The following is a 25,947-nucleotide window of genomic DNA, read 5'->3' as shown; positions in this document are numbered from 1 at the left end:
AAACCACTGGGGGGGCTCCGGGCCTGACGAGCACACGCTTTTCTCATCTTCTATCTCAGCCTATTAGGAGTCATTCTCCGGGGGCCGCAGAGAAGACATGTCAGTGTCCACGCTGCAGATTTTTACACCAGAGTTCCATCCTATGTTATTGCAGTATAGCCTTGCATATATTAAGCTGATCTAATTTCCCATTTTATTTCCTTTATGATCACTGGATCACTGACAGTGACAGAGTTACCAACGGTTCTCGCCCACGTTATCTGGAAGAACAAGTTTTTTCTGATGTGTTTGAGCTGGAGCCTCAGGCAAACCTATAGCAGAGGGCCATCTAGAAACTAATGGGGGATCTTAGTGGAAGTAGTATAAAAACAATGATACCCACCACCCACCATCATCCACTAATGAAGCTTCCCATCAAATTAATGAGAGCATTAACTATTGTTCACAGTGGTCTATCCGGATGGAGCACTATCCATTACACTGGCCTGTCACCTTCATGGAGCTGCAGAATATTAAAAATCCTCTGTGGGATGACTTTCTGCAGGAAGGTGACATTCATATTGTAGCGTCGAGCTTTTTTCCCTCTCCTCTTTCTCGCCCTGTGCGTCCACATGACACAGCTCAGCATTTGAACTCCGTCTGAATATGTGCAATGTCACCGGTTGCGGAGCACACTCGCTCATGCCATCTGCTGCCGCTGTGTGCGAGAGTGCTGTTAGCATCAGTTTTCTGGGTGACGCAGGCTGAAGGAAGGAGGGCAACATAAATTTACATACCCGAGAGCCGGTCAAACTCATTAATGCACACTGTGATCAGCCCAAAACATCAGATATACACTGTGGACCTGACCTATCCAAACGCAATGAAGGGCATCAAATTGCCTATTCAGGTAGAGATAGATAAATAAATAATTTCTGCTGGCGTGTCAAGGACTGTTGGTACCTAATGTCTGACTGACTGAGTGACTGTGGAAAATACTTTATTTCCCTGATCAATAACTTATGACCATACCAGAGAAGTGTGTGTCAATATACGTGTGTGTGTATGTGTACTCATTTTTGTTACTTCTTTAGGACCTTTTCCGGCATAAAGACTGACCTTGTCAGGACCAGCAGACCTCATGGGGACCAAAGCCTGTTCCTAATGAGGCAAAAAGTCATTTCTGAGGTCCTGGTTATGGTTAGGGGTGAGCTGCTAATTGTGGATAGGTTAAGGTTCGGGTTAGGTATGGATGAATTGTGGTTTACGGCTGGAGTTAAGGTTTTGGTTAGGATGTCCACAATGAAAGGAAGTCAATGTGAAGTCCTCACAATGATTGTGCGACTGTGTATGTGGTCCAGGTATTGTATCATTGTGTGAAACTACGTCTGTATACATATGCACATTATGGGGATTTGTCTTCCTTATGGGGACAAAAAATAAGTCCCCATAACAAAAAATCATTACATTTTATAGTTAATGTTAGACTCAAGTTAAGATTAAGGTTAGGGTTAGGCAAGTAGTATATGGTTAAAGTTGTAATCAATGTAAGTCCATGTAATGTCCTCTGAAGTCATGTGTGTGTGTGTTTGTTACCAGAACATGGCATTTGCATACATAAGCCTTAAAGAAACCACATCACATATTTTCAATGCATTCTACAATCTTCACAAGGTTTCTCTCACTCAGTAGATGACTACATGTATATGTAAATGAATGACCTTTAAGCATATGGTTACAGACTAACATCACTCATCATTCACATGCTTTACTGCCTCCAACCACATGTTCAGGTCTCTGCCTTATTAATTATACCAACACGGGTCATTCCATTGAAATATAATCTCCAGTGGGTGGTGAATCCTTCTGAACTTGGGATTTATTCGGAAGCGCCAGGAGAGGAGCTAAATGAAGTTTGCCAAAGGCAGCTGTGCCATTTCCAGTTTTATGCTTCACTCTTCAAGATGGCTTTGATGACTAACCATCTGCTGGTTAACTTTGTCAAATAAATGACCATAAAACGAGCCATAAACAGGAAACCTGAGGACGACTATCATTTCTCCTTACACATCCCATTGAGTTCCTCATTGCCAAAGAAAGAAAGGGATTCAATAGCCATCTCCATCGAGAAAAAAAAACACTTAATTATATTTGGTGCCCTTTTTCCCAGCTTGAGGTACCTCATCGCAGTCTTCTAAATGACTGCATTACCCTGTGGTATCGTTCCTGTCTGCTTGTCTCTTTGTTTCTCAGTCATCTATCAGCCATTCTAAACCAAAAGGCCTTCTGAGTGGCAGCGGCTTTTCACCGTCAAATCAATGAAAAGGAGTGTAAACGGGTACAAAGGTAATTGCATGTTGCAAAATTTCTGGTTTCTCCGGACATTGTTGTGAGCAGACAAAAGACTACAGGAAATGCAATTCATGGAAAAACCTGTAATCTATGTGAGGACGTGCTACACTTCAGTGAGTCTGATCTGTGTCTGACAGGACCACAGCTCAACAATAATACAAGACAATGGATGAAACGGTATCTTTGCTTGAGAGCTTCAGTGTTTGACATAAGGACATGTGCTCAGCAAATAACTCAAGCTAATGAGTAAAACAAAAACACATACGGCTTGGTTTAAAACATCTTTTCCTACGTTTTGTTATATATTATTCCTAAAAAGCTATATTTAAAATAGATATTTCCTTCAAACCGTATAGATTATCAAAGTAAACTGAAATAATTCTAATTTATAGCATTTTCAGGGCTATTGATATGTATTCATAAACATGTGTGCAGTGTAATGTAATTAACTGAGCACTAAAATCCTTCTCTTGATGAGAAAGCAGTCGCATTTGAAGCGAAACTCTTAAGATATAAACCAAACATTACCATACATTACCCTAATTGAACACACCATGTGAAGACCTGTTGACATTTTCCAATAGCTGAGAAATAAATTGCAAATTATCCAAAACACTCTCTTATTAGAAGCTATATAGATTAAAGTTATGAATAAAGTCCTTGCTTATAAAACAGGTGTAACTTTGAGCGAAGATAAACTTAATTAGAAATTAAATGCAGAGACGGTTGCAGATACATGCTGACGCTGGTATTGAATATTCTACATGGTACAGAAGCTGTTATGAGGTAAAATTGATTGCAACACACTCCATGTACAGAAGCAGGCGTTACAACACTGTATATTGATTGATTGTTATAGTGTAGGAATTAGTAGTGCGTGTCACATGACCGTGTATGCTCGTGCACATCCTGAACACTGGAGGAATACGAATGTCCAAACACAGCTTCTCAATGTTAATGAAGCACTTCTTGTCCAAATAGAATCTCTTTAATACTCTGACGATTGAATGTTAAAGCTCCTGAGCTCTCAGGTGTAAAAACTGTAATCAGACAGCAAAGTGATTTCACTGAAAGGCCTTAAACGTATTACACTGGTGACACTGGTGTGTCACGTTCATGATGTTGACCGTGACAGAAAACAGGGAAATATGCATAGCAGCGTGGAGGCCAGTGACTATGGAGATTACTTTTTAAATCGTTTACCTCAGTTACTGAACACCAACTGAACGATACCAGGGAAGGATGGAATTTGGGGCTGAAATAAGAAAGAAGTGCAGATTTTTACCGATGGAGGTGAGAAGCCTTTGTGACAGCTTTTGCCTCGACCAGTCGCCCCCGGAAAAGAGGCAAAAATGAAGGCAGTCTTATCCAACCATCCATCCATTATCTATACTGCTTTTCTGTCACGTTATGTTTATATCACTACCGATCAGACTACTGCAAATCCATTTGAATATATGCTGACTGCATCCTTTCCCACTGAAGACACAAGCACCATATTAGTGGGTGTTAGTGGGTTTTTTTTGTCCAGTGTTAAAGGGGATTTAGTGAGCCTGGGAAGTCAATGGTAGCAAGTAGCTCTGTTTGCATGTTTGCTTTACAGTGAGTAAAAGGAGGATCTTGGACATTTATATCACAGTTTTTGAACTCCCTCATGCTCACAAACTTACCAGAGGAGGCAGTGATTTGTTGCTTCTTCTGTAAGATCCCCCTGGGTTCGTCAACAAAGCTGGTGAAGCAAAGCTTAGCCTCTCGCTGCTGGTTTCAAAATCCTGCATTGATGAATGGCTGGCCATCACAATACTGTATCGATCTTTAGACTGCAGGTGGGGCCAGTGTGTGAGAGGTGTGGGACACACGACTTACTTTGAGGTGCTTGTTAAATACGAGTTAAACCAAATAGAAACAGCCAATACCCCACACTGTGCAGATGGTGGTCTAAAGTAATGGAACCTTTTCAAGCAAATAAGCTCCCGATATCCATAATCCTGATTAATATCTAATGTCAATGGCCACGGTGTATTTTCGGGAACAGAATTAAAGCGCACTACCTGTCGTCTCAGCAGCCTTTTAAGATGCAGAGCTTGTCTGCTCATTAATGATGTATGGAGACAGCAAATCCTCCATGCTAAATTATATAATAGGCCTAATTCATTCTTGATCTTCTGCATAACCTTTCCTAGATTAATAGAATTTTGTCTCTTTAATTATCATGGGGATAAAGTCTGTGTTTAACTCAAATGATCACCCTGACATTATATAAAACATGTTGATGAGCTTCAGATAGAAAAACATGCCCTTTGTGTTGAGGGAATAACGGTGTAATTTGTAGATGCTTGGCTCAAATACTGTCGGTCTCAACTACAAGAATGAATGAGTCATTAAAAGCAACAGGAATGACCTTCTCTCATAACCTTTAAATGCTGAATAAACAAACATTATTATCCCCCATGAGAGGTGGTTAACAATCAGCTGCGGAAAAGCATCCAATGAATTACCCCAAACCTTTCTACTGCCTTATTCTCGAAATCAGAGCAGAGCAGAGTCAGCTCTGTAGAGATCAGGGAAATCCAACTAAGTGTAAAAGTGCTAAAGACTGAGAAAGTATTGAGTGGATCCATTAATGCTGCATTAGAAAGTTTCAACTTCTACCATCGAACGTTTCTCTGTGGAAAATACCACAAAAGGGTAAGCTGCGGAAAATGTTGCATTATCTAGAAGTGATACAAAAATACATAAATAGACTTTTTCATCACCAAAATGTATCCATTTGTCCTTTATATATGTATTTAATTATTTATTTATTTTTACTAATGTCGTTTTTGTCCATCATAAAGCATAAGCACTGAGACCTAATTATAGTTTGAACAAAAAGAACACAAGTAAGCTTATGTCCCTGAATTGCCTTTAGTTAGATAAATATGACTTCTCTACTACCGTTTGTTAGATTTCTCTGTTAGCAAGATTTTATTTTGCCTTCACCAAGTCAGCAATTTCCACACGATTCTATTGGAATTAAACCAATGATTTGACAATGTGCGAGAAATATCTGTGGGTTGGAAGAGATGCAGATCTCTATTACTTTCTAGTATTATCTAATGAAATGAGCTTTAAATTAAAGATTTTTTATGATAATGTGAGGAAATACATGTGGATTGGAAGAGTTAAAAACATCTAGCTGCATGCTATCTAACTCGTTAGCTATTGCAGCTAGCAAGCAAAGTGTCTAATTTCTAGTGGGTTGAACAACAGTTTGACCATCTGTAACACTGCTATTGACTTTTGACTTGCACTGCACAAATTCAGATACTGTGTAGAATACAAAGACAAAACCAACTCGTTTTCTGCACACCACAGTGCAGATTGACTTCAGGAGCTGCAGTCTTGTGCTGTGCCAACTATAGTGGATGCTACAGAAGAATGTATGCACATCTATGAAATGGGCTGTAATAACCATTTAATGTGATGAGAATAAAAAGCTTTTTGCACGCTATGACCATGATTTAAAACCTTATACAAGTAGAGTAAAAGGCATCTAAAATATATCTCTAGATAAAGGTCACCGCAGAGAAATAAAAAGGAAGAATGAGTAAAAATGAGAAGCAGGGTCCTCATTCACCTCACGAATTTCCAGAGCGGAGCTGGATGTTACGTCCTCTCCTAAACACAAAGAGAAAACGGCCACAGGCAGATGTTGTGGGCCACTTTTACGCTTGTTCAGCATTTCTCAATATAAGCAGGCCCAAAGTGCCGCAACAAAGCTAAATGTAGTCCATCTCAACCCAGGGGGGAAGTGGATGACCGACCACATAAAGATACGAGTGAGAAGCTGTGTGGTTTGAGGGAGAGATGTGGAGGCTCCCTCTTGTGTATGTTTTTGAGACAGTTATGTGCAAATCCCCAGAGTGCAATGTAATATTTTCCCAACTAGCCCAGTTGGCCAGTGAATCCATTTTACTAGCCTGGTGTATAGGCTCCTGAGCAATGGATCAGTTATTCACTTAGGAGCAGCAGCGTTGAGGTTTTGTGACCCCATTTTTTACAAAAATTATATTCAAGATGCCTGTATCAGTAATATTTGTTATTGTTTTTAACAAAAAATAAACCAAAATTCAAATTAGCTAAAAGTAGCACTGTACTGTTATTCCAGAGCCCAAAGCACATTGTTTGTGTGGCTTTAATTGACAGAAGTTCACACATATAAATACCCCTCCAAAATAAAGATTTTAAATAAACACTTCTGCCTCGCTGCAGAATTTTGCTTCACTTTGCATTGCTTACACATTAGGTTAGATTAATTAGGCTCACCAATAATGTAAGATAACCCACTATCAAAATTTTTTAAATGGTTGAAATGCATCCATTATTTATCAGACAGTCCCATTGGTCCATAAATTAATTTAGCTGCCAAGGTTTCGGGAGATGAATTATGTTTGTAGTCTTATCTGTAAAAATGTGAAAAAGCATCTTTGAAAAGATGAATAATCTAAACAAAAAAGGTCAAGATGGCGTTTTGCACCAAATAGTCTTGATTTGAGATAAGGTTCAAAAGATCTGCTTTCCAAGTGATTAGTATGAATTCCATTACAAATACAAGCTATGGATACTGAATAAACAGGTGGCATTGGAATTAGATTGCTGTGACAAGGACATTTAAAAAACAACCTAGTGTCCCACAGCAACAATGGCTACAAGGAGAAAGAATGAGAGTATGATCATGTCAGTACTTTCAGATTTTTATCTTAACATCGCTACAGGACGCTAACAGTCCCAAAAGTTGCCTTGGACGTTCAGCTCATCGCAGTCGGCTACATGGCTAGCAAGCCAGGAGTGTTTTAAAATTTGGCAAACGTTAGACAGCTATAAAAACACTGTAATCAGCAGATTTACAGTGATTCTGAACTTTAATTTTCCTTTGACATAAGTATTCACTCCTTTCTGGACAGGATTTATTTATTTTGAACACTTGTTTTGAAAGCTGATTTGTTTGCTGCGCCTTTTTCGTACTTATAATATATTGATATTTTGATTTTTATAGTAACCATGTTCAAATTAAAACCTTACCTCAAGAACAACAGTTTTTGTCACTGGCCCAAACAAATCCGAGACTGGTCAATCCACTTCCACTGACTTAACTCTCACTGGGCCCGAGACAATTACGTCAAACTCTGAATTACCTAGCCACCAAAAAAAAAAAAAGAGAAGTACTCCTATTTATGTAACGTGCAATTCAAACCCCCAGGCAGTAGAAATGCAATTAAGAAAAGCTAGCCTACCGGCGAGGTTAGTGCTGCTCGTAGTGAAGTGCCATGTAGCATCTTCCAAGACAGCCTCCCTCAGGACTCTTACCGGCTGTGCAGTGAACCAGCGACCCTTAGCTCACACCTCCCCTCCCAACACATGCACTGGTGATAAATTACCCAATCCCCCTATCCCCAGCCATTTCTATTATACACCCTAGGCTTGTTAAGAACAGCCCGGAGGAGAGAAGAGGGGTTGAGAAAAGACAGCAAGAGGAGGGGATATGCGGATAAAAGACTTAGTGACAGAAACACAATGACAAGGGGAAGATATACAGGCCAAACAAAGGCAGGAATCAGCATCCATAACCTTCAGTATCAGTAGGATGTGGATGTGTGTGTGTCAGTGTTTGATGTCCCAGCACCACTAGACACTATATTTCAAGACAATTATGGCCGATGAAATACGTCCAGAGCGAGAAGTACAGATTGGTGTCAGCTTCTGGAAGTGCATCAATCCAGAAACACTGGTAGAGCGCAGCAGTCAGTCAGACAGTCGTTTCCTGCAGTCACTGTGACGCTGATGTGAATTTGTCTGAATCTTCTCTGCAGACGAATTTGATTCCAACACTGAACATGCACATCTCCGGCATCACTTCAGCCGAGCAGAGAGGCAGCGACAAGGGACAATGACATCATTGCTCAAACCCTCCCAGAGGAATGCTTGTCGTCACTCACACTGGCAAACACACTGCTATGGAAACAGCAAGAGTGTGAGCACGCACCAGGGTTAAAGGGATACCGCCAGGCACACGCACACATGTAAACAGAGAGAAATATCTGAAAAACAAAGCGACAGGGGAACTCCATTGAAAACAATGCTGACACATGACCAAACTGCTCCTGAGCCGCTGTGTGAATGAGCCTGCAGTCACATTTTCCCCTTTAAAAGACCACCACAGAGGTCAACTGAGGACTTAATGACTTTCTGTCATTGTAAGTGGACAGTAAGCCAACACTTTTTCCTGGTGAACATGAGAGAGAGGAAATAACCCGAACTGAGCCTGATCCTGGAAGCACCAGAGAGAGAGAGAGATGTGGTTTCATAGCCGAGTGCTGCCAAAGCCACGATGGAACACATCCTATCAGACTGCTCACTGTACCAGCTGACTGCTATGGAAACAGCGGGAGAGTGCGTGCGTGCCAGAAGTTGAAAGGACACGGCAACGCACAGGCACAAATACTACACATGCTTATGCAGCGAGCTGTGCTTGCGCATGTCCGCAGATGACAAAACCCCACACATCTGTTACCTATCTGTGTGTCAAACTGGGTATAAAAAAAAGTTGGGAAAGGGCAAACGGAGCAGCTGCAGTGCACACACACATGGGCACACATACACACACACACACACAGGGCAGCATTCTACAGACTGGGCAGCCATTCAAACAGCTCTCGGTAACAGTAACCCACGGCAACCCTTAAACCAGCCCCCTCTCCCTTCATGCTCAAGAGACACAGATCCATTGCCCAGTTAAGGGAACCAGCAGCCAGAGTGCCCAGGAGTGAAAAGAGGCTGTAACTCTACCCACTCTGCCCCTTCCTAAAGTGCAGCCACCCCCCCTCAACCCCTCAGAGGTGCAGGAGGTTAATTATTCAACATGTGAAAGGATTTGTGGGAGAACTGAGAAGTGGACACAAGCCGGCAGAAAACCCCTCACCTCTTTTGTTCAGCTCATTCACTCACTTTCGAATGTGGACACTGAGGCATGAGCCCAAGCTTTCTCAGCGCACACCATCCATCACACACACACACACACACACACAGAGCAACACTTGGGCGCACATTGCAACATCTTACACGCATCAGCCCCCTTGCGCTCCGATGCTCCACATGTTCCCAGCACAGTTAGTGTACACTCCTCCACACCTCCTCCTCCTCCTCCTCCTCTGCGAGCGGCTGCCTTACCGTTGTGGTTGTGCTGCAGGGTCTCAAGCATGCCGGCGGAGGAGTCCGTGGCCCCCAGCTCGGCCAGTCTGCGGCTGGTGGCGCTCAGCTCCGACCGCAGGTTGGTCACCTCCTGGCTGGCCGACTGAATGGCCCCATCGATGCGCTGGGCCAGCTGCTTGTTGTCATCCATCATTTTCAGGATTTTTGCCTGAGGGGGAGAGGGGAATCCAGACAGGGTGTCATGCTGACAAGTTGACCATTTCCCGTGAAGAAAGGTGTCCCCCCCCCTTTCCCAAAGAAAAGAAAAATCCCTCTTCTTCTTTCCCCTTTTTCTGTCTGATCGCGCTCCCTAGAAAGCCAAAGTTAAATCCTCGGAGCAGTTTGTCCTGTCCGTTAAAGAAGAGAGGCAATCCGGTTCAGGGGAAATGTTTGTGTCTGCTGGAGGGAGTGTTGGAGATAGTGTGTGTGTGGTGGGAGTGTGTCAGTGTGCGAGCGTGCCGGTGTCTGTGTGTGTGTGTCTGAGAGTTCCGTAACAGCATGAGCGCGTGTGTGTGTGTGTGTGCGCGCGCGCGTTACAGAGTCAGCACTGCCCCTGTGAAATGCGCTCCCCGCAGCTGACTGTTGAAAGGACACAGAGCATTGAGAGATGACAAGCACCTTTTTAAATGGACTGTACCATTTGCAGAGGAAGTCGGGGGGGGTGAAGGGGGGGGGGTGAGATGAGCCAGACCATATAAGCACATGGAAGTCAGAGGTCCTCAACACAGCTGCCTTTAGGAGATAGTGCTGTGAGGGTCTGGGGTTGTGTGTGTTTGACTGAACTGACACACAAAAGCCTGTTAAAAGAGACTGTAGTGAAACACTGAGGCTTTTCTCTCTCTCTCTCTCTCTCTCTCTCTCTCTCTCTCTCTCTCTCTCTCTCTCTCTCTCTCTCTCTCTCTGTGTGTGTGTGTATACTGCATGCACCTCCCTCCATGGACGAAGGGAAGGAAACCATTAGTTTGACAAAGAGTCAGTTGTGAGGAGAAAACAATGATGGTTATGCAAACAAAGTTTTCATCGCAGTATGACAGCGAGATATTCCTCCTAAAATACAAATGCTTTTTAAAAAAAAACTGTCTGGCTCAGGTTAAGGAAGGTGTGTTATAGAGCGGCAGGGAGGAAAAATGACTGAGCAACATTCTGCTGTTTCCTGGGCTGATCATTTTCCCTAAGCGGGCCATGAATCATATGAGTGTTGAAGAGAGTAGTTGGATCCACTCCCCACTGTTATTTGTTCTAGGAATGTTTGTTACCAAACAAAGTTTGTTTGTTGGTTTGTTTGTAGACAAGAATACACACAAAACTACTTAACAGATTACCACTAAACTTGGTGGAAAGATGTGGTGTGGGTCAGGGAAGAATCCATACAATTTTGGTGCAGATCCAGCTCAGGGGTTGGAACCAGGATTTTTTTTTTCACCTACAATTGCAAGATAAGGTGTTTTAAAAAATATATATTTTCCTTGATTTCTCAGGGAATAATTAATGGCTCTTGATTGAAAGAAAATCTGGCATGTTTAGGGGACTGATAACTATATGAATACATCTGTACTACTATATTTTCATTTTAAAACACATCAACTCTGCTACGGATACGCCTGGCGTCCCTGGCCTTTTAGAGCGGCTATGGTTCGTTGATGAGCGGCGTGGATAATCAATTACAAGCTTTGCTGACCCTGTTGTCTTTGCTAACAGATGTTGTGCAGTTAAATTCTGCTTTTTTTACAATGTTACAACTGTTTACATGTGCAGGAGACAAGATATTATTGGACCAATCTGCAACTATTCACGTGTCCAGCGGGACTCACTTGCCCAGTGTACGTGAGGGGTCTGTTTTTTCCAGGTCCATATTCACCATGAAAAAGGGACAATCCGAACTCTTATTATTCTGAACTGGGCCGTCACATTCAGGCTGGTAATTTCTTATTATTAAATAATTTTTCAGTAAATCTTATATCTGACCCTTCCTCTTTTCCTTTCTCCACAGAGGAACGTCTACAAATGCAGACACCTGCCACCTGTTTACAGATAAAGCCAAATATCCACAGAGAATGAAACATTAATGACTCTTTTTCCTCTCTGCAGCATTACAGAGGAGTGACTGGTGAAAGTATCTGCAGTGAAAACTGTGGCTTTTATTGGAGTTGAAGTATTGCAAAGGAGTGACATTATCTTCTAAATGTCAAAGAGACACCAGGAATCAAATAAGCGACGGATGGACAGTGGAAGCCGATGTGACAGAAGAGCCTCACGGTGAATCCACAGAAGCTCAGTACAGAGAGTGAAGAGCTGACAGGGAGTGAACGTGTTTGTCAATAAGCATCACACACTAACAAGGTTTAGAGGAATGTGTACAGCTTTTTTCTTCTTTTGTGGCTCTAAATTGATTTGTTTGATAAACAGTGTCTGATGCACCAACATATTGTTTTTTTTTATTTGCTGAATGCAAAATTGAAGGAACAGGTAATATTGAAGTATGCTCCCTAAAATCCTCCTACATCTAACACTGTCTTCATCCAAATCTGTACACTATGCTGGTGTTTTTATGAAAGAGATTTCTGATGGCAGCTGTGGCACAGTTTGCTGAAGTTACCTGGAAAACAACAAATCTGACACCCACACAGTCCTAACTAAAGAGCAGCTCAGGTAAAATGGCTTTAGATCATTACTAAGGATGTTCTCCCAACACAGACTTTAATTATTGCTTATTAAGTCATGAATATTGAATACTAATAAAGTAAAACTAAATACTTTGTGTAATAATGTAGAACTGATCTACTGTCTGTTTAGCCTCATTAAGCTCATTGCTTGCTTACAGCCCATAACTTTATTGTTTCAATGTTTCATTACTCTCATCGCTGCAGGTTGCAACAGTGACAGTTGTGAGTGAAACAGCTCAAGTTGATCTACAGTACACAAACTGCAAATCTCCAAACAACACACTAGCAAAGTTTGTTAGACGAGCAGGTGAACATGGTGGAGCCATAGGTTTTTCTCAGGAGTTGGTGGAGACCAGAGCTTTTAAATCTACTGTTTAGAGTTGGATCTACACCAATATAAGTAAATAAAAATCCAATACTTATATATCGGCACAAAATGACTGACCTTTTAAAAAATCTACTGCTTTAAAATATATCAGCCAAATTTTGGCGGATGCGGATACTCACCAATATGGCTGAGAGACTGATATTGGCCAATAATATCGGCAAAACAATAAATCGGTCGGGCAATGAAGTAGTTACTCAACATCTGCTGAGTAATCAATGTCAATGTTGTGTTTACAGCGTATTGTTTTACAGATTTAGTAATGGATGTAGATTAATGCAGGTTCAGGACACACAACCATGTTTTCAGTTTTCAACAGAGTTCAAAGCAGAAGTTCTTTACAAACCACATGGGGAGTTACAAATCATCCTCCACAGTCAGGATGACCCATCACCCTGCAGCTCCTCTAGATGACAAACAGGGTTTAATGTTAAATACACAATATCCCTGAATGCTACAGGAAATGTTCTGTAAGAATTTAGCTCTCATGCTCTCAGTGAACTCTTTTAATTTCATTAATTTTCCCAAACTGGATTCTAGACCAAACTCTTACGGAAGGGATTAGATGATTAATTATAATAATTCAATTAGTCAATCCAGAGAAAATTATTTGAGTCAACTTAGTCAAGCAAAAATCTAAAATCATTTGCTTAGTTCAGCTTCTCAAATATGAGGATTCTTCTTTTTTATGTTTGTTATATAACTGGAAATGATGTTTCTTTTATATTTTCAGTATCAAATGCTACAATCAGGAAAAGTTTTGTCTTGACTCGACAGACTAAAACAGTTTGTATAATGTATAATAAACTACTTAGTATCGTTGTCTTTGAATTTCGGCGCTGAGGGAAAAAAGCTGCTCCAGTTCTCACCCGATGCCCCAGTTCAATCCTTCGTTCCTCAGCTATTATGTGACACTCTGCTGCCAGAGCATGCCCACTCACTCAGCAGTACAGCTGTGTTGTTATTGTTTCCTGAGGTTAAGTGAATGAAGGCCCCAACTCATTCTGCATGAGGGACGCACACAGATCAGCCACCACAGTGCACAAGCCAGAGCTGTGAGCAACTGCGGTGCACTTCAAGAAAATGTTACCGTAGCCTGTGGTGCTCTGTGTGTGAGCGTGTGTGTGTGAGTGTGTGTGTGTGCTCATTTTTGTTACCTCTTTAAGACCTTTGCAGCATAGATAGTGACCTTGTCAAGACCAGTAGACCCCATGGGGACCAGAGCTAAGTGAGGAAAACATTATTTCTGAGGCCCTGGTTAAGGTTAGGTTAAAAAGTTTAGGTTAACTTACAACTCATTACAGTATATACAAGAAAGCATGCACATAAACACACACCCACACACACACTTTCTCTCACCACCCATTTATTCATCTGCCCTGACACAGGTCACCCCTCATTCTCAGTAAATGAACATCATGTTATTTATAGACGACCCTGCTGCTGCATATGATACATTAGTCACAGGGGAAGGCACACACACACACACACACACACACACACACACACACACACACACACACACACACACACACACACACACACACAACATGAGTCTGTGAATCCCATGTTCATTATTAAAATTCATCTCGTGTCAGGTGTCATAAAGTCTGTTGGGCCCTTCTGGGCAATTAGGATGCTTTAGAGTCTAAGTGTGTAAATCTATTTAAACATTATATTATCCCACCGTTTGTCTTGCCTCTGGAGTATATAGTAAAGACATACTGGACGCTGGCATACACATTTATGTCATTATGCTAACATCTGCATGTGCATATGTAAAATGAATAAATGCAAACATTTACAGAAGCGTTAGATTTTAAATGCCAAATATAGTATATCTGAAATAATCTTGTTACAGTATTTTATCCCATGGGTAATTTGACCATGACTTGTACATGTAGAACGTTGCATGGCTACATAACCAGGGGGTTTTCCCATACTGAGGATAAAAGGTAAAACCCTGTCACGGTGCAGAAGAGATTTGGGAGATGGGCGACTAGCAACAAGTGTGGCAAACACATTTATAATCCTTTCTGGTCTTGTTGCAAGTTAAGACTAGATCAAAACCTGAATATGAGCATCAGTCAAGCGTCTGCTGTCGCACTCACTTTCTTTCCAGATTGCTTCTTAAAACAAATATTATAATGAAAGCATTTTATTAACTTTAGCACACAGACTTATTGCATGACTGTCACGTTTGTTTCATTAGTTTAGAATTTATCTTTAGAGCTCAGAGTTTTTTATTCCATTTTATGTTTTCTTTGTATCTTCATTTCTCAATTATATTTTTTAGGATTGGGGAGATTTTTTATCAAGTTTCAAACTTGTATCATTTGTATTATTCCCTCCTGTTCAGTTTCAGCATGTTACTCACAAAACCATGAGGCGCATGAGCTAAACAATGAACATACTCACAGAACTATTTGTGGTGTAGTTGTGCAGTGGATTCAGATTCACATCCTTACTCCCATCAACTCAACATTTAAGAGTGGTTATTGGTTGATTGTGGGTTAAGCTCCAAACATGAGAGCGTGTGTTGTGACACCACCATAAAGACACATTGATCAAGCCTCTCTCTCTCTGGGGTCTTGAATGTGTTTGCTGGTCAGTGGAGTGAATCTGGACCCAGTGGCTGATCAGTAATAAGTGGGAGTGCTGAGGGTTTAGATTAGCATAAGAATAGAGACAGTGGGGAGTGGGATCGGCGCTCTGCGGCCATTCCTCTTTGTGCCGAGGCCGAGTATCTGTCCACACAGCAGGGCTTTTACAGCCGAGTCACCACATTCAACTGTAGTCAGGCTAAAAAAGTTGCACCACTGTATACAGTGGTTTTTAAGCCTGATTGATTTTTTATTTTGTTCTTATTGGGGTGGAAATGTGTTGCCAAGCAATAACAGTCGAGTCGCACAAGTACTTACTGGGACGGTATTTGTTGCCTGGCAACAATAAAAAGCGACTTCTGCTGTGGTAGTTAAATTAAAAAAGAAAAAACCAGAACAGACTCAATTTAACCACATCAACAATAACAACAAAATAAAAGCAGGAGGAAATTAGCAAAGACAATGAAAAAGGAAGGGGAATGATTGTGTTTGGCTTAGATTCTCTTATTGTTGTAGGTGTGGTAGGAACATTCCTTAAAACAGAATTTTGATGATTCACTAACGGATTTCAAGAATTGGCTTCAATCCAAATCCATTGAAGTCATTGTTCTGACATACTGAACATTCTAGCTTTGATATTTTGTTTGGAAATTCAAATTTTTAATTGTATTCATTTATTTAATTACTTAGGATACTGGTTGGTGTCCAACATAAAGACAGCACAAAACAAGAGGGGGAAATATGCCTTACCGCATCAACAACAATGTAAAAACCAGGAGAAACCAGAAATACTGCAATGCAGTTGTATGCCTCCGCCAACCAGTGCAGTTTCCGTCTATTTCCTGATAAATTATTTTTCTAGATTCATACAAAGTCACGTCACCTTCGCCTTTGACCACTGAAATTTAATCAGTTAATCTTTTGAGTCCAAGAGACAACTGAAGCTGAACTATCTTGAAGTATCAAATCCAAGAGGCCCAAAACATGATTTGTGAGGCCACGGTGACATTACACTTTGACAATTGACCACCCAAATCGAATCCTTTAATCTCCCAGTGAACATGTCTGCAACATTTTAAAGAATTCCATTCGGGTGTTTCTGAAATATCATATTCACAAGGAAAACTATATAATCAGGTCATTCATTAGTCCAAGTGAATGTTTGTACCAGATATAATGAAATACTCTTGAATTGATATGTCTGATGTATTGCGCTTAAAAAAATTAGACCTTTGTGAATACTTGTACAAAATTTGAAGAAATTCCCTCACGGCATTCTTGACATATCACGTTCATAAGAACGGGATGGACAGACTGATGGACAACAGGAAAACATAATGAGTTATACAAATGTATCAACCTTGTACAGTTACATCTTTCAGAAATGTTGGTCATCTTGCTTTTGAGTCAGAAAAGTATTTATTCTAGAATAAAGCTTGTATATGTATTAAGTCAACAGTTACTAACACTAGTAGCATTTAAGATATATACTTTTTCCTGCATTTTGAACAGTGGTTATTCTGGGCTGCTTTCAGTTTAACAGTTTTTTTTTTTTCACTATTTCATCACACAATCGAGTTTGCGGCCGCCTGTGTGTGAAGGTTTACCCGTTTAAGCATTAGCTTTGTCATAGACCTGTGTGCTCGACAACAGGGGAGATGATTTTATTATCTCCACCAGTTTGTTTGTCTGTTGGCAGGATTACACACAAACTGCTGAACAGATTACCATGGGTCTTGGTGGAAGGATGCAGTATAGGTCAGAGAAGAACCCATTGCATTTTGTGAATCAAAATAAGTGTTTTTAGGGGGAGTGATCCTTATTCAGTAACTGTAAGGTAACAAATACTAATTTCAGCTACATCAGAAAGTGGATTATTTCCCTATGTTTGATGTAAACAGTTGGCAGGAAATCTCTGTGTTCATGGTAAATGCATGTGATGCATTTCATGTATATGCAAATCCAAGTGCCCCCCTAGTTCTTGTGATTGAATCATATAAATTATTCAGCTTAAAAACACAAATAGAAATGAATTGATCACTGCATGTGCCCAAAGGAGGTTTTAACTTGAGGAGTATGCAGAATATACACAGAAACCTTGTGAATGTGTGTTCAACGTAGTCAATCTGATGAATTGAACGTGCATCATTTATAACCCTAACCCTCAGTGCTTTCTGATTTAAGAGGTCAAGGTTCTGCCAGTAAAGAAAGGCTACTGTTGTGGACATAATCTAAATATAATGTTCAGATACCTGAACCACAATCTGTGCTCACTGATTCAGATGATGCCTCTGCAATGCAGAACTTATGGGCTGCACCAAAAAAACATCACCTGCTCATTGATAGCATCTGGAAGAGGCCGACCAATGAGGTGGAAAAGGTGCTGTAATGCGGGGCCGTGCTCATGTGAATACTTAGGATGCTTCTTTTTTTATATTTTTGAGCAAACAAGAAATGGTTTAATGTCCCTTAGAGGGGGAGGGAAATAGAGTTTTGTAGCTGAACTCTATCTTGATCTATTTTTAAGATCATCTTATCTCAGGGCAGAAAAGGGGCTCAGTGAAAAAAAAAAGGTGCCTGCAGAGTCGGAAAACAAACAATAAAGAGAAATAATAAAAACACACACAGAGAGGTGGAAATAGTGAAATAAAGGGGAAATGGAGACAATGGAGAGAGAAAAAGAAAGTGGAGTGATATAACACAACATTTACCAGGTCTGTGTAATTTATGACCACTAATGTGCAAGACATTTTTCATGTTGTCCCTGGTGGGCAGAGGCTGCAGACAGAACCCGAGGAAAGAAACCAAGAGTCTCCTCAGGCTTCTTCTGCAAATGGAGAGCGTTTACCAGTCTATTGTGCTGTTCCTCATATGAGTCACTGCTTCAACCATGGAAATGTTCACTATAGAGATATGTTGTATTAGCCCTGGATGGGTTATGATTTTGTGAATCAGAATTAATAGTACGATTTTGACAAAATTGCTTTGCCGGATAGTTCCATATCATGAAGCAACTTAGTTACATAGACATGTGACATTAGAACAACATCGCTCTTTGGAGACATTCTATGAATTACTGTAACTTGGCAGCTGACAAAATCTCCTCCTCTATCCAGATGCTTCCTAGTGATGTAAGAATACACACCCAGCTAAACAAACACACAAATAAAGTGAAAATATATCTTTTAACGAGGATAAAATCAACTTTGACAGTGAAATCAACAGCCTTCTCTCACACAACGAGACACAACCCGGGCGGCTTAAGTGCAAAATTATTTCTTGCTGCTCTGTGCCAGTTTTGAAAGGCACACTGACTCAATGAGGAGCAGTCTTTCCATATCAAAACCACCGTAAACTACCTCAATCATGGAAAAGGGGTTATTTGTGGAAAAGAGGGTGGGAAATGTTACTGTAAGACGCAAAGAAACGCTATGAGCTCATTCCAGCAGGGTGGGTCAAAACAAGACAAAGAACAGACACAGACCTTATGAAAACCCAGAATGATGTGCCCTGCACTAAGCTGTTTATTCTCCACTCTCCACTTATACTTCACCGTTTTAACTATCTGAAAGTGGATAACACGGAGCAGCTGGAGGACGAGAGAGACAGCTCTGGGCGCAGTGGCAACAGTCTGTCGAGCCCCGAGGGATTAGTCAGTTGTGTAACTGAAAGGTCACCAGTTTGACACCTACAAAACCCAGTGTTCGACGGTGCCAGCTGAAATCCTAAAGTGATAGTGAAGAACAGTCCCTTGTTTCAGGTCCTTATGTCTGAAGATGTCAACAAACTCTAGGATCAGACTCTAGTGGATTAGTTTTTGCAAGATATTTTGATGAATAGCTATTATGTGTGTTTAAAGCTGCACTAATCAATGTTTTACCACAGACTGTATATAAAGATGGACGACATGACAGCCCCACAAAAGTGAAGCCAAAGCGCCTCAATGACTGACAGCTGAGAATGTCTTGTGATTGGTTGAGTGTTTGCATCAACTGGACTTTGCCACCGCTGCTCCATCCCCCAATCGCTACTGCGCAGACTTTTGCTCCGAATGTGCAAGATGGCGGCAGTCGTATCCAGGTAGCTTCAATTTCTGGATAGTGGGAGGAATTTGGATCTGCACAAACAATGCATGAAATCAAACATCATATGCAAGTGGTTGCCCATTTTGACAAATACACTGGGAAATCATCTCCCTATCCTGTGGCCTTGTAGTCTAATTGGGATCCTTGTTTTGGTTTACAGGCCCGTGAACACTGCTCTCATCAGGCTTGTTTCTTGCAGCAGCAGGCAGCTGTTCTCGGAGAAAAAGCTCTGATGAACCCACTGTGCACTACCTGCCCAGCTCCAGATGACAGACACATGGCGACACACACGAACTAGCTTGTGTGAACACGGAGCAGCTAAAGAGACAGAAATCTCTCACAGGAGATGGTGATGAGCAATATACAGCTAAAGTAATGACAGGGAGACGTCAAATAAATGCTAATGAAGCTTTGTGCCCGCTGGATCGTTACCCGGGTACATTATGTGCACGTAATGACTATACAGTCTATAAAAAGATGGATGCCATGACAGCTGCAAAAAAGTGAAGCCAAGGTGTCTTGATTTCCCCCCTGGTGGCTAGATGCATTATAGGTCATAAATCCAAGGAAAGAAACCGGTCTGTTTCTTTGTGACAGCAGATGGGAAATGGACCAAATTAAAAAGTCAAAATACTCATCAAATGATGTTTTCTTAAATTTGGTTTCTGTCATTGTAGGTAGTTCTTATCACACTGTACGTTTGGTTTTAATTAGTTATTTGATTCTATAAAAGTGAGGTGAAATGTCATGATTGACAGCTGAGACTGACTCACGATTGGTCAAGCACGTGCGTGGGCAGGACCTCGCTACCGTGGCTCCAACCACAAATCAGTACTTCACAGACTGTGGCGCTAAAAGACGTAATCTGCGTTCATATCCAGGATATTTGGGCTTCATTTCCTTTATATACAGAAAAATATATAGAAAAATTAAAATAAGATTTTGCAGCTCAGGCTCCTAGCAGGTGGATATTGATACCTCTGCTGCATGTGCCACCAGCCACGAAATAAAACACTCGGATGCAGCCGGGTAAACACAGTTTGTGGACTCACACAGATAAGTTTTCCAATCTGACAAGAGTGGGGAGGTTGGAGGTGGAGAAGTGTGTTATTGTAATGTCTCGTATCCTCATCCCAACTCTCCCACTGTCTCTAATCTCCTGTTAAATTCCCGCTACGCTCCTGCTCACATTCTCCCGCCCTCACATGCCCACTGTCAGCGTGACGCAGATCCAGACAGCGATGGCAAACGGACATTTTTTGGGGGAACGCCGTCTCCGCCTCGAGGCTAATCTCAGGCACAAACAGGTTTGTGGGCTTTGATGTGAATAAAGATACAGCACATGCTCTGCTGAAGTGAGACAAGCAGGAGGGAAAAGAACTCACACAGGTTTGATGACAAAAGAGAAAAATTGTGTGTTTCAATCTGGATGCTTGATACGATCGATCACCCTCCAGTGAAGGAGGTGAAGGTTGTGTTTGTGTTACAGATGATGGAAGTGGATTGTGTGCCTCGGCAGGCATCCTAACCTCAAACACAAAACACCATTTAAAAAAAAAACTCAAAATACACAGTGTATTTAAATATATATTAAAAACTCATATTTGCCCCTGATCTGGTCCTGACTGCAACTATAGGAAACACATATAAATGGGCTGTATTTTTCAGGTCTTATTGAACACTCACAGCACATGTCACATTCACAAACAAACACACACACACTACCTTTATGCAACGTTTCTTTTAGCACAAACCATACACTGCTGGCAGAGCCTCAACTCTGTACGTTATGGTTTCAAAGGTTGTTGGGGACAATTTGGGTTTAACTATCTTGCCCACTTCAAAATGCAGACTGAGGAGCCGGGGAGGAACCACTGACCCCTTGGTTAGTGGACAACCCGCTCTACCTGAGCCACAGCCAAGCAACCATCTGTATGTTGTGGCTGATCAGAGTAAAACTGCTTCCAGACATGCACTTAACCCTCCAGATAATCTCCTGACATCATCCAGAGGGGCTGTATGTGAAAACAAAAATATCTGAGTGTGAGCCTCTGGAGTTTCTCCTGCAAGCCCCCCCCCCCAAAAGCGCAAACTCCCGATAATGTCCGAGTGAGCCGATGTGAGAACATAGCTGAAGATTACCCGGAGGATTTACAGCAAGCGAGTGGGTGTGTTGTTGATGACAAAAGGAGTTGCAAATATGTCAGGATGAAAAAGCAGGTAGAGAACACCAACGAAGATTACAAAGCTTTTGGTGATGACAGCTGACGCTGGTGTCTATGTGCTGTAAACAGAAACGTGATCTCTGCAGCAGAATCAACACGTTACGTCCTGCCTCTGCCTGCTGCTCCTCCCCTCACCTGAACTCTCAGAGATTTCTTTGTTGTCGTGAACGCGTCCGAGCAGAAAATCTCCTGCTGCGTTGTTCATAAGTTCCGGACCCCATTGTCAGGACATTCTCCAGAGTTCACGTCTGAAAACGGCTAAATAGACACAGAGAAGACGACTGTCCAATAACATATTCTTTCAAACTAAGCAATTTTTTAGCATCAGAGAAATTCATTTTCTTTGAGCTCAATATTCAACAATAAACCTGGATTGGCGTGAAGTGTGTGGGGTTTTTAATCACCTCTGGGCGCTTGTTCAACGATCACTGTAGTCAAAACTATTCAATACTAGTTTTATGAAAGTGGTAATTGTCGCATCCATACACAGATGTTTGCAAAAAAAAAAAAAAGAGCCTTTCAAACACCGAACCCCAGTGACGGCTCAACAAAGATTGGAAATGCGGTTCACGACTGCGGTTAAAATGAGCCCCAGTGTCATTGGCTGGTGCCTGAACGGCTCACAGATGGTCCGATTTTCCTCCTGAAAGGAAGCGTGTGGTTGCTCGTCTGATGCCGTCAGTGTTCTGTGAACTAAAATCCCTGCGTAGGTGGTGTGCGCTGTTTCCGTGAGCGTAGTTAATTGCATGTGTGTGCATGTACTGTATCTGCCTGCTTGTGTGTGTGCAAGAGAGAGCGAGAGAGAGAGAGTAATTGTGTGTTTCAGGTTGAGCGGCAGCTCCCATCTCTTCTGCTCAGTATTCAGCCGTCGTCGTCGTCTCTGTGACAAGGATTGAGAGAAGCTCTGTTTAGGGGCTGTAGGGGGGTTTGACGCTCACTGGCTTGATGCATCCTTTCAAAACCACTTTCCTTCAAAAAGCACAGCATGCGGATGACAAGCTCTTCTGCATTTCAACAACAAAGGTGGTGAGAAATACCAAAAGGATATTTATTCATAAAAAAAACTGCAGGAAGAGATTTTCTTGTGAAAGAAAACCTGTTAATAAGATGCTTCCTCTGCATTTGTTTTGACATATATTCTTAATTGGTCATACTTGTGTTCACCCCCCCCACACACACACACACACACACACTGACACCATTTCCTCCTTAGAATTTCTACCACTGACAATTTTGCTACTGTAATTTGAATGACAGATATTCAAAATACATATATCTTCCAGGAGTCTAACAGGCTCGTTGGTTTGCCCATGAAGTTGCATGCTACTTTATATAATCAATAATCAACTGATGGGACTCTGTTAACTTTGTAGTTGTGCTACTTCCCGGGGACCCTTTGCTATAGACCCTGCTAGAGACTAGTTTGTCTCCTAACCAATAACATGGGAAACAGCCATTAACAGGCTGAGACACTGTTTCCTAATAATTTGTAAACTACCCACTACAGCTGCTTGACAAAGATTTTAATTTTAATAGTTTATATTTTTCCTACTGTTACAGGTACTATTCACTTCTATATGGTATGAAGATCAGTTAGCTGCTAAAACGTGCATCGTAATTGCCAAAACAAATGTTAATGTTCACTTTGATAAATTTTGCAACTCCTGTTTTAGGAGTATGCTATTTCATGTGGACACTGGTGGATGCCTGCAATAGTGAACAAAATACATTTAAATGTGGTAAAATATGGTTTTATGTTTTAAAAAGTTACGTAAATTAATTTGTATCTTATTTATCTTTTCTAAGACGGGCAAAACCACCCTTGAAGATACTTTTCAATCAAAAATCTCTAATCTTCCATTAGAATGGGTGAAGTCTCCACAGGACCGATACAAATGTAAATATAGATGCTACTGTTCAAAACTGAATTGTATTATAAAGAATTTCCATCACTTTTTCACTATTTTTTTTTACGTCTTCCCAAATGTATGTTTTTTACCTCTTTAAAATATCTGTCTTCCCATCTGCTTCGAAAAACCTAAAACTGATCTTCAGGCATTATGGTGGACTGTGGGTAAAGGGAAATTGATTTCATCAGATGATACCAACTTTTTATCTCTTAGCCCAAAGCTGATGCACTCGATAATTCACTAAGAATAAGAGGTAAGAGTTAGTTATAATCATCATAAAGAATGGATGATTGCTGCAGCATGCAAACACATTTTATTGCACAAATTGAATCACAAGTGAAAATGACAACAGTTCATTTCCCTATAATATTCATATCTGGAATCAGCTCAGTGTCAATGAGTTGATCTAGTGAAGCCTACCCAACTTAATTTTTGTAAATTAATTAAATTCATATCAATTCCTAATGATGTTTACACTGGCTTCATTTGCAAGAGAATTATGTGGGCTCCCATTGTCATCATGATTACAGAGAAGAGACAGGAATTCGTTATAGGAGCGCAGAGAGAAGCCTCCAACAAACTGTAGGGAATCTGCTTTTCTGTGGTTCCAGGAGTTTTTTTTCCCATTGTGCTCCTTCTCAAAATATGCAGATGCTTGCAAACGAACACATTTCTTCCGGTATCAAATTAGCGAAGAGTAAATCAGCCTAAATGCTGATTATGTGAACAATGGGGTGCAGACACCCATGGGTGTTTTTGTGATTAGAGTGGAGCCGAGGAGGCGGGAACCAGACAAAATCAGCACCTGTAGTTCAGGAGGTGTGTGTGGTGGTATGGGAGCGATACGTGATTCTGAAATTAACACATCCTTTGTTTTGTTCATCCTGTTTGCTCGTGGTGTTACTGCCTTGTCATATACTATAAGTGTTAACAAACTGCAGACACTCAGTATTCAGTTCAACTTTAATCAGTCTTTTCATATAAAGACAAAATGGGAAAATAAATCTGCGATCTTTTTAACAAGGCAAAGTGAGCACAACCCTGAAGTGGTGTTCCTTGAGGAAACAAGGAGCACAACCCTGAAGTGGTGTTCCTTGAGGAAACAAGGAGCACAACCCTGAAGTGGTGTTCCTTGAGGAAACAAGACGGCGTCACAACCGCTCTGCACTGCTTTTTCTTTGCCTTTCTTTCCATTGTGTTGTTGTATTTTTCCTCAGCAGCAACACCATGAAGACTGCACCGACCAATCCGTCAAGCATAACCGCAGCTTAACTAACACACTCACCAATGTGGCATAGGAGAAAGGTTCAGTGATTCTATATCTAAATGTGAGAAAATCAAGTTTTAAATTATTTTCTTTCGTGAAGATAACTATTTCTATCACATAACTAAAGGAACAAACCTGGTTGAGACATCTATATCTGAACCAGGTAGAAAGTGAGCTCACGGTGGCAAACAAATGAATATGCATGTTTGGCTCTCTCCCTCTGAAGGTTACTCACACATGAATCCAGTTTAAATCTTAAAGAGCCAGATAAGGTCATCTCTCTTTGACCCTGAGCTGTCAGAGCAACACGTGGCCCAACTACCTAACAGAAAGCAAATGAACAAAAGAGCTGCATTACTGCAGTGGAGAGAGATGGGCTCGATTTAGAAAAAAAATAGTCTTGCAGAGACTATTTTGAGTTTTGCCAATAGGGAGACGAAGCACCGGAGGTTAAGGAAGCCAAGCTGCTGTTACAAGTCCAGTCCAGAGTTCTGCATGGTTGGGATTAGTTTGCTAGCTGTGAATCCAAATGTGATTTTCTGCACCCCCTTGTGAAGTCATTTGTAATCATGGAGTCTTAAGGAAGTGAAATAAGCAGAGGGATCAATATGAGTTGAATACAAACATGTCAGTCATTCATGTCAGCTTGTTTGAGTGTGGCACCTGCAATATGGCTCTCCTTCAAGGGCACATGAAACATGGATAGAGCAGTGAGAGCAATGTGACGGCAGCATGTCACTACGTTAATTTGATGCAATGCTTTATTGATTTGTCTTTGTTTAGTTTATCAGTTAGCTGGTTTAGCTGGAAACAAAAATACTACTTGACGAATTACCTCAGAACTTGGTGGAAGGATGCATTACGGGTCGGGAAAGAACCCATAAATTATCAAGTGGATCAGAATAAATTGTTTTTCTTTGTCTGCAAATTTCTCTTTCGTTATTTTGAGAAGTGAAAACATTTTTGGGGTTCATTATGAGACTTTGGCCGGTCAAATCAGGAAATGGTGGACTGCCACAGTCATGGAGAGGTAAGGCATTAGCCTTGGTGGAAGTACGCACCCTCAGAGCGCCCTTCTGGTTTTCTCTGCCTCCTTGTCCTCAGAGGTTTGGTGTCTGACTTAAGAACGCCTCTTTTAGAAATATTCATCTATAATTCAATCTAAGTAAAAAAAAAAACTTAATTCCCAATCAATAATTATGTTTAGTAAGGTTTAAAACATGCCTCCAGACATGCTTTAATGCAGAT

At 41.2% G+C, this 25,947-nt stretch overlaps 1 protein-coding gene across 4 annotated transcripts in view; it reads right to left on the bottom strand.

The window, feature by feature from the left end:
* The window catches only part of LOC118111005 (kazrin-like), a 171,049-nt gene that overhangs the window by 104,377 nt on the left and 40,725 nt on the right, over positions 1–25,947 (bottom strand). For all 4 annotated transcript variants that reach the window (XM_035159217.2, XM_035159218.2, XM_035159219.2 and 1 more), the window contains exon 3: positions 9,541–9,730. In XM_035159217.2, coding sequence (XP_035015108.1) covers positions 9,541–9,730 — 190 coding nt within the window. The remainder of the gene's footprint in view (positions 1–9,540; positions 9,731–25,947) is intronic.

The sequence above is a fragment of the Hippoglossus stenolepis genome, chromosome 6, assembly GCF_022539355.2.
Source record: "Hippoglossus stenolepis isolate QCI-W04-F060 chromosome 6, HSTE1.2, whole genome shotgun sequence".
Lineage (NCBI taxonomy): Eukaryota > Metazoa > Chordata > Actinopteri > Pleuronectiformes > Pleuronectidae > Hippoglossus > Hippoglossus stenolepis.
This window is presented reverse-complemented; position numbering and strand designations above follow the sequence as displayed.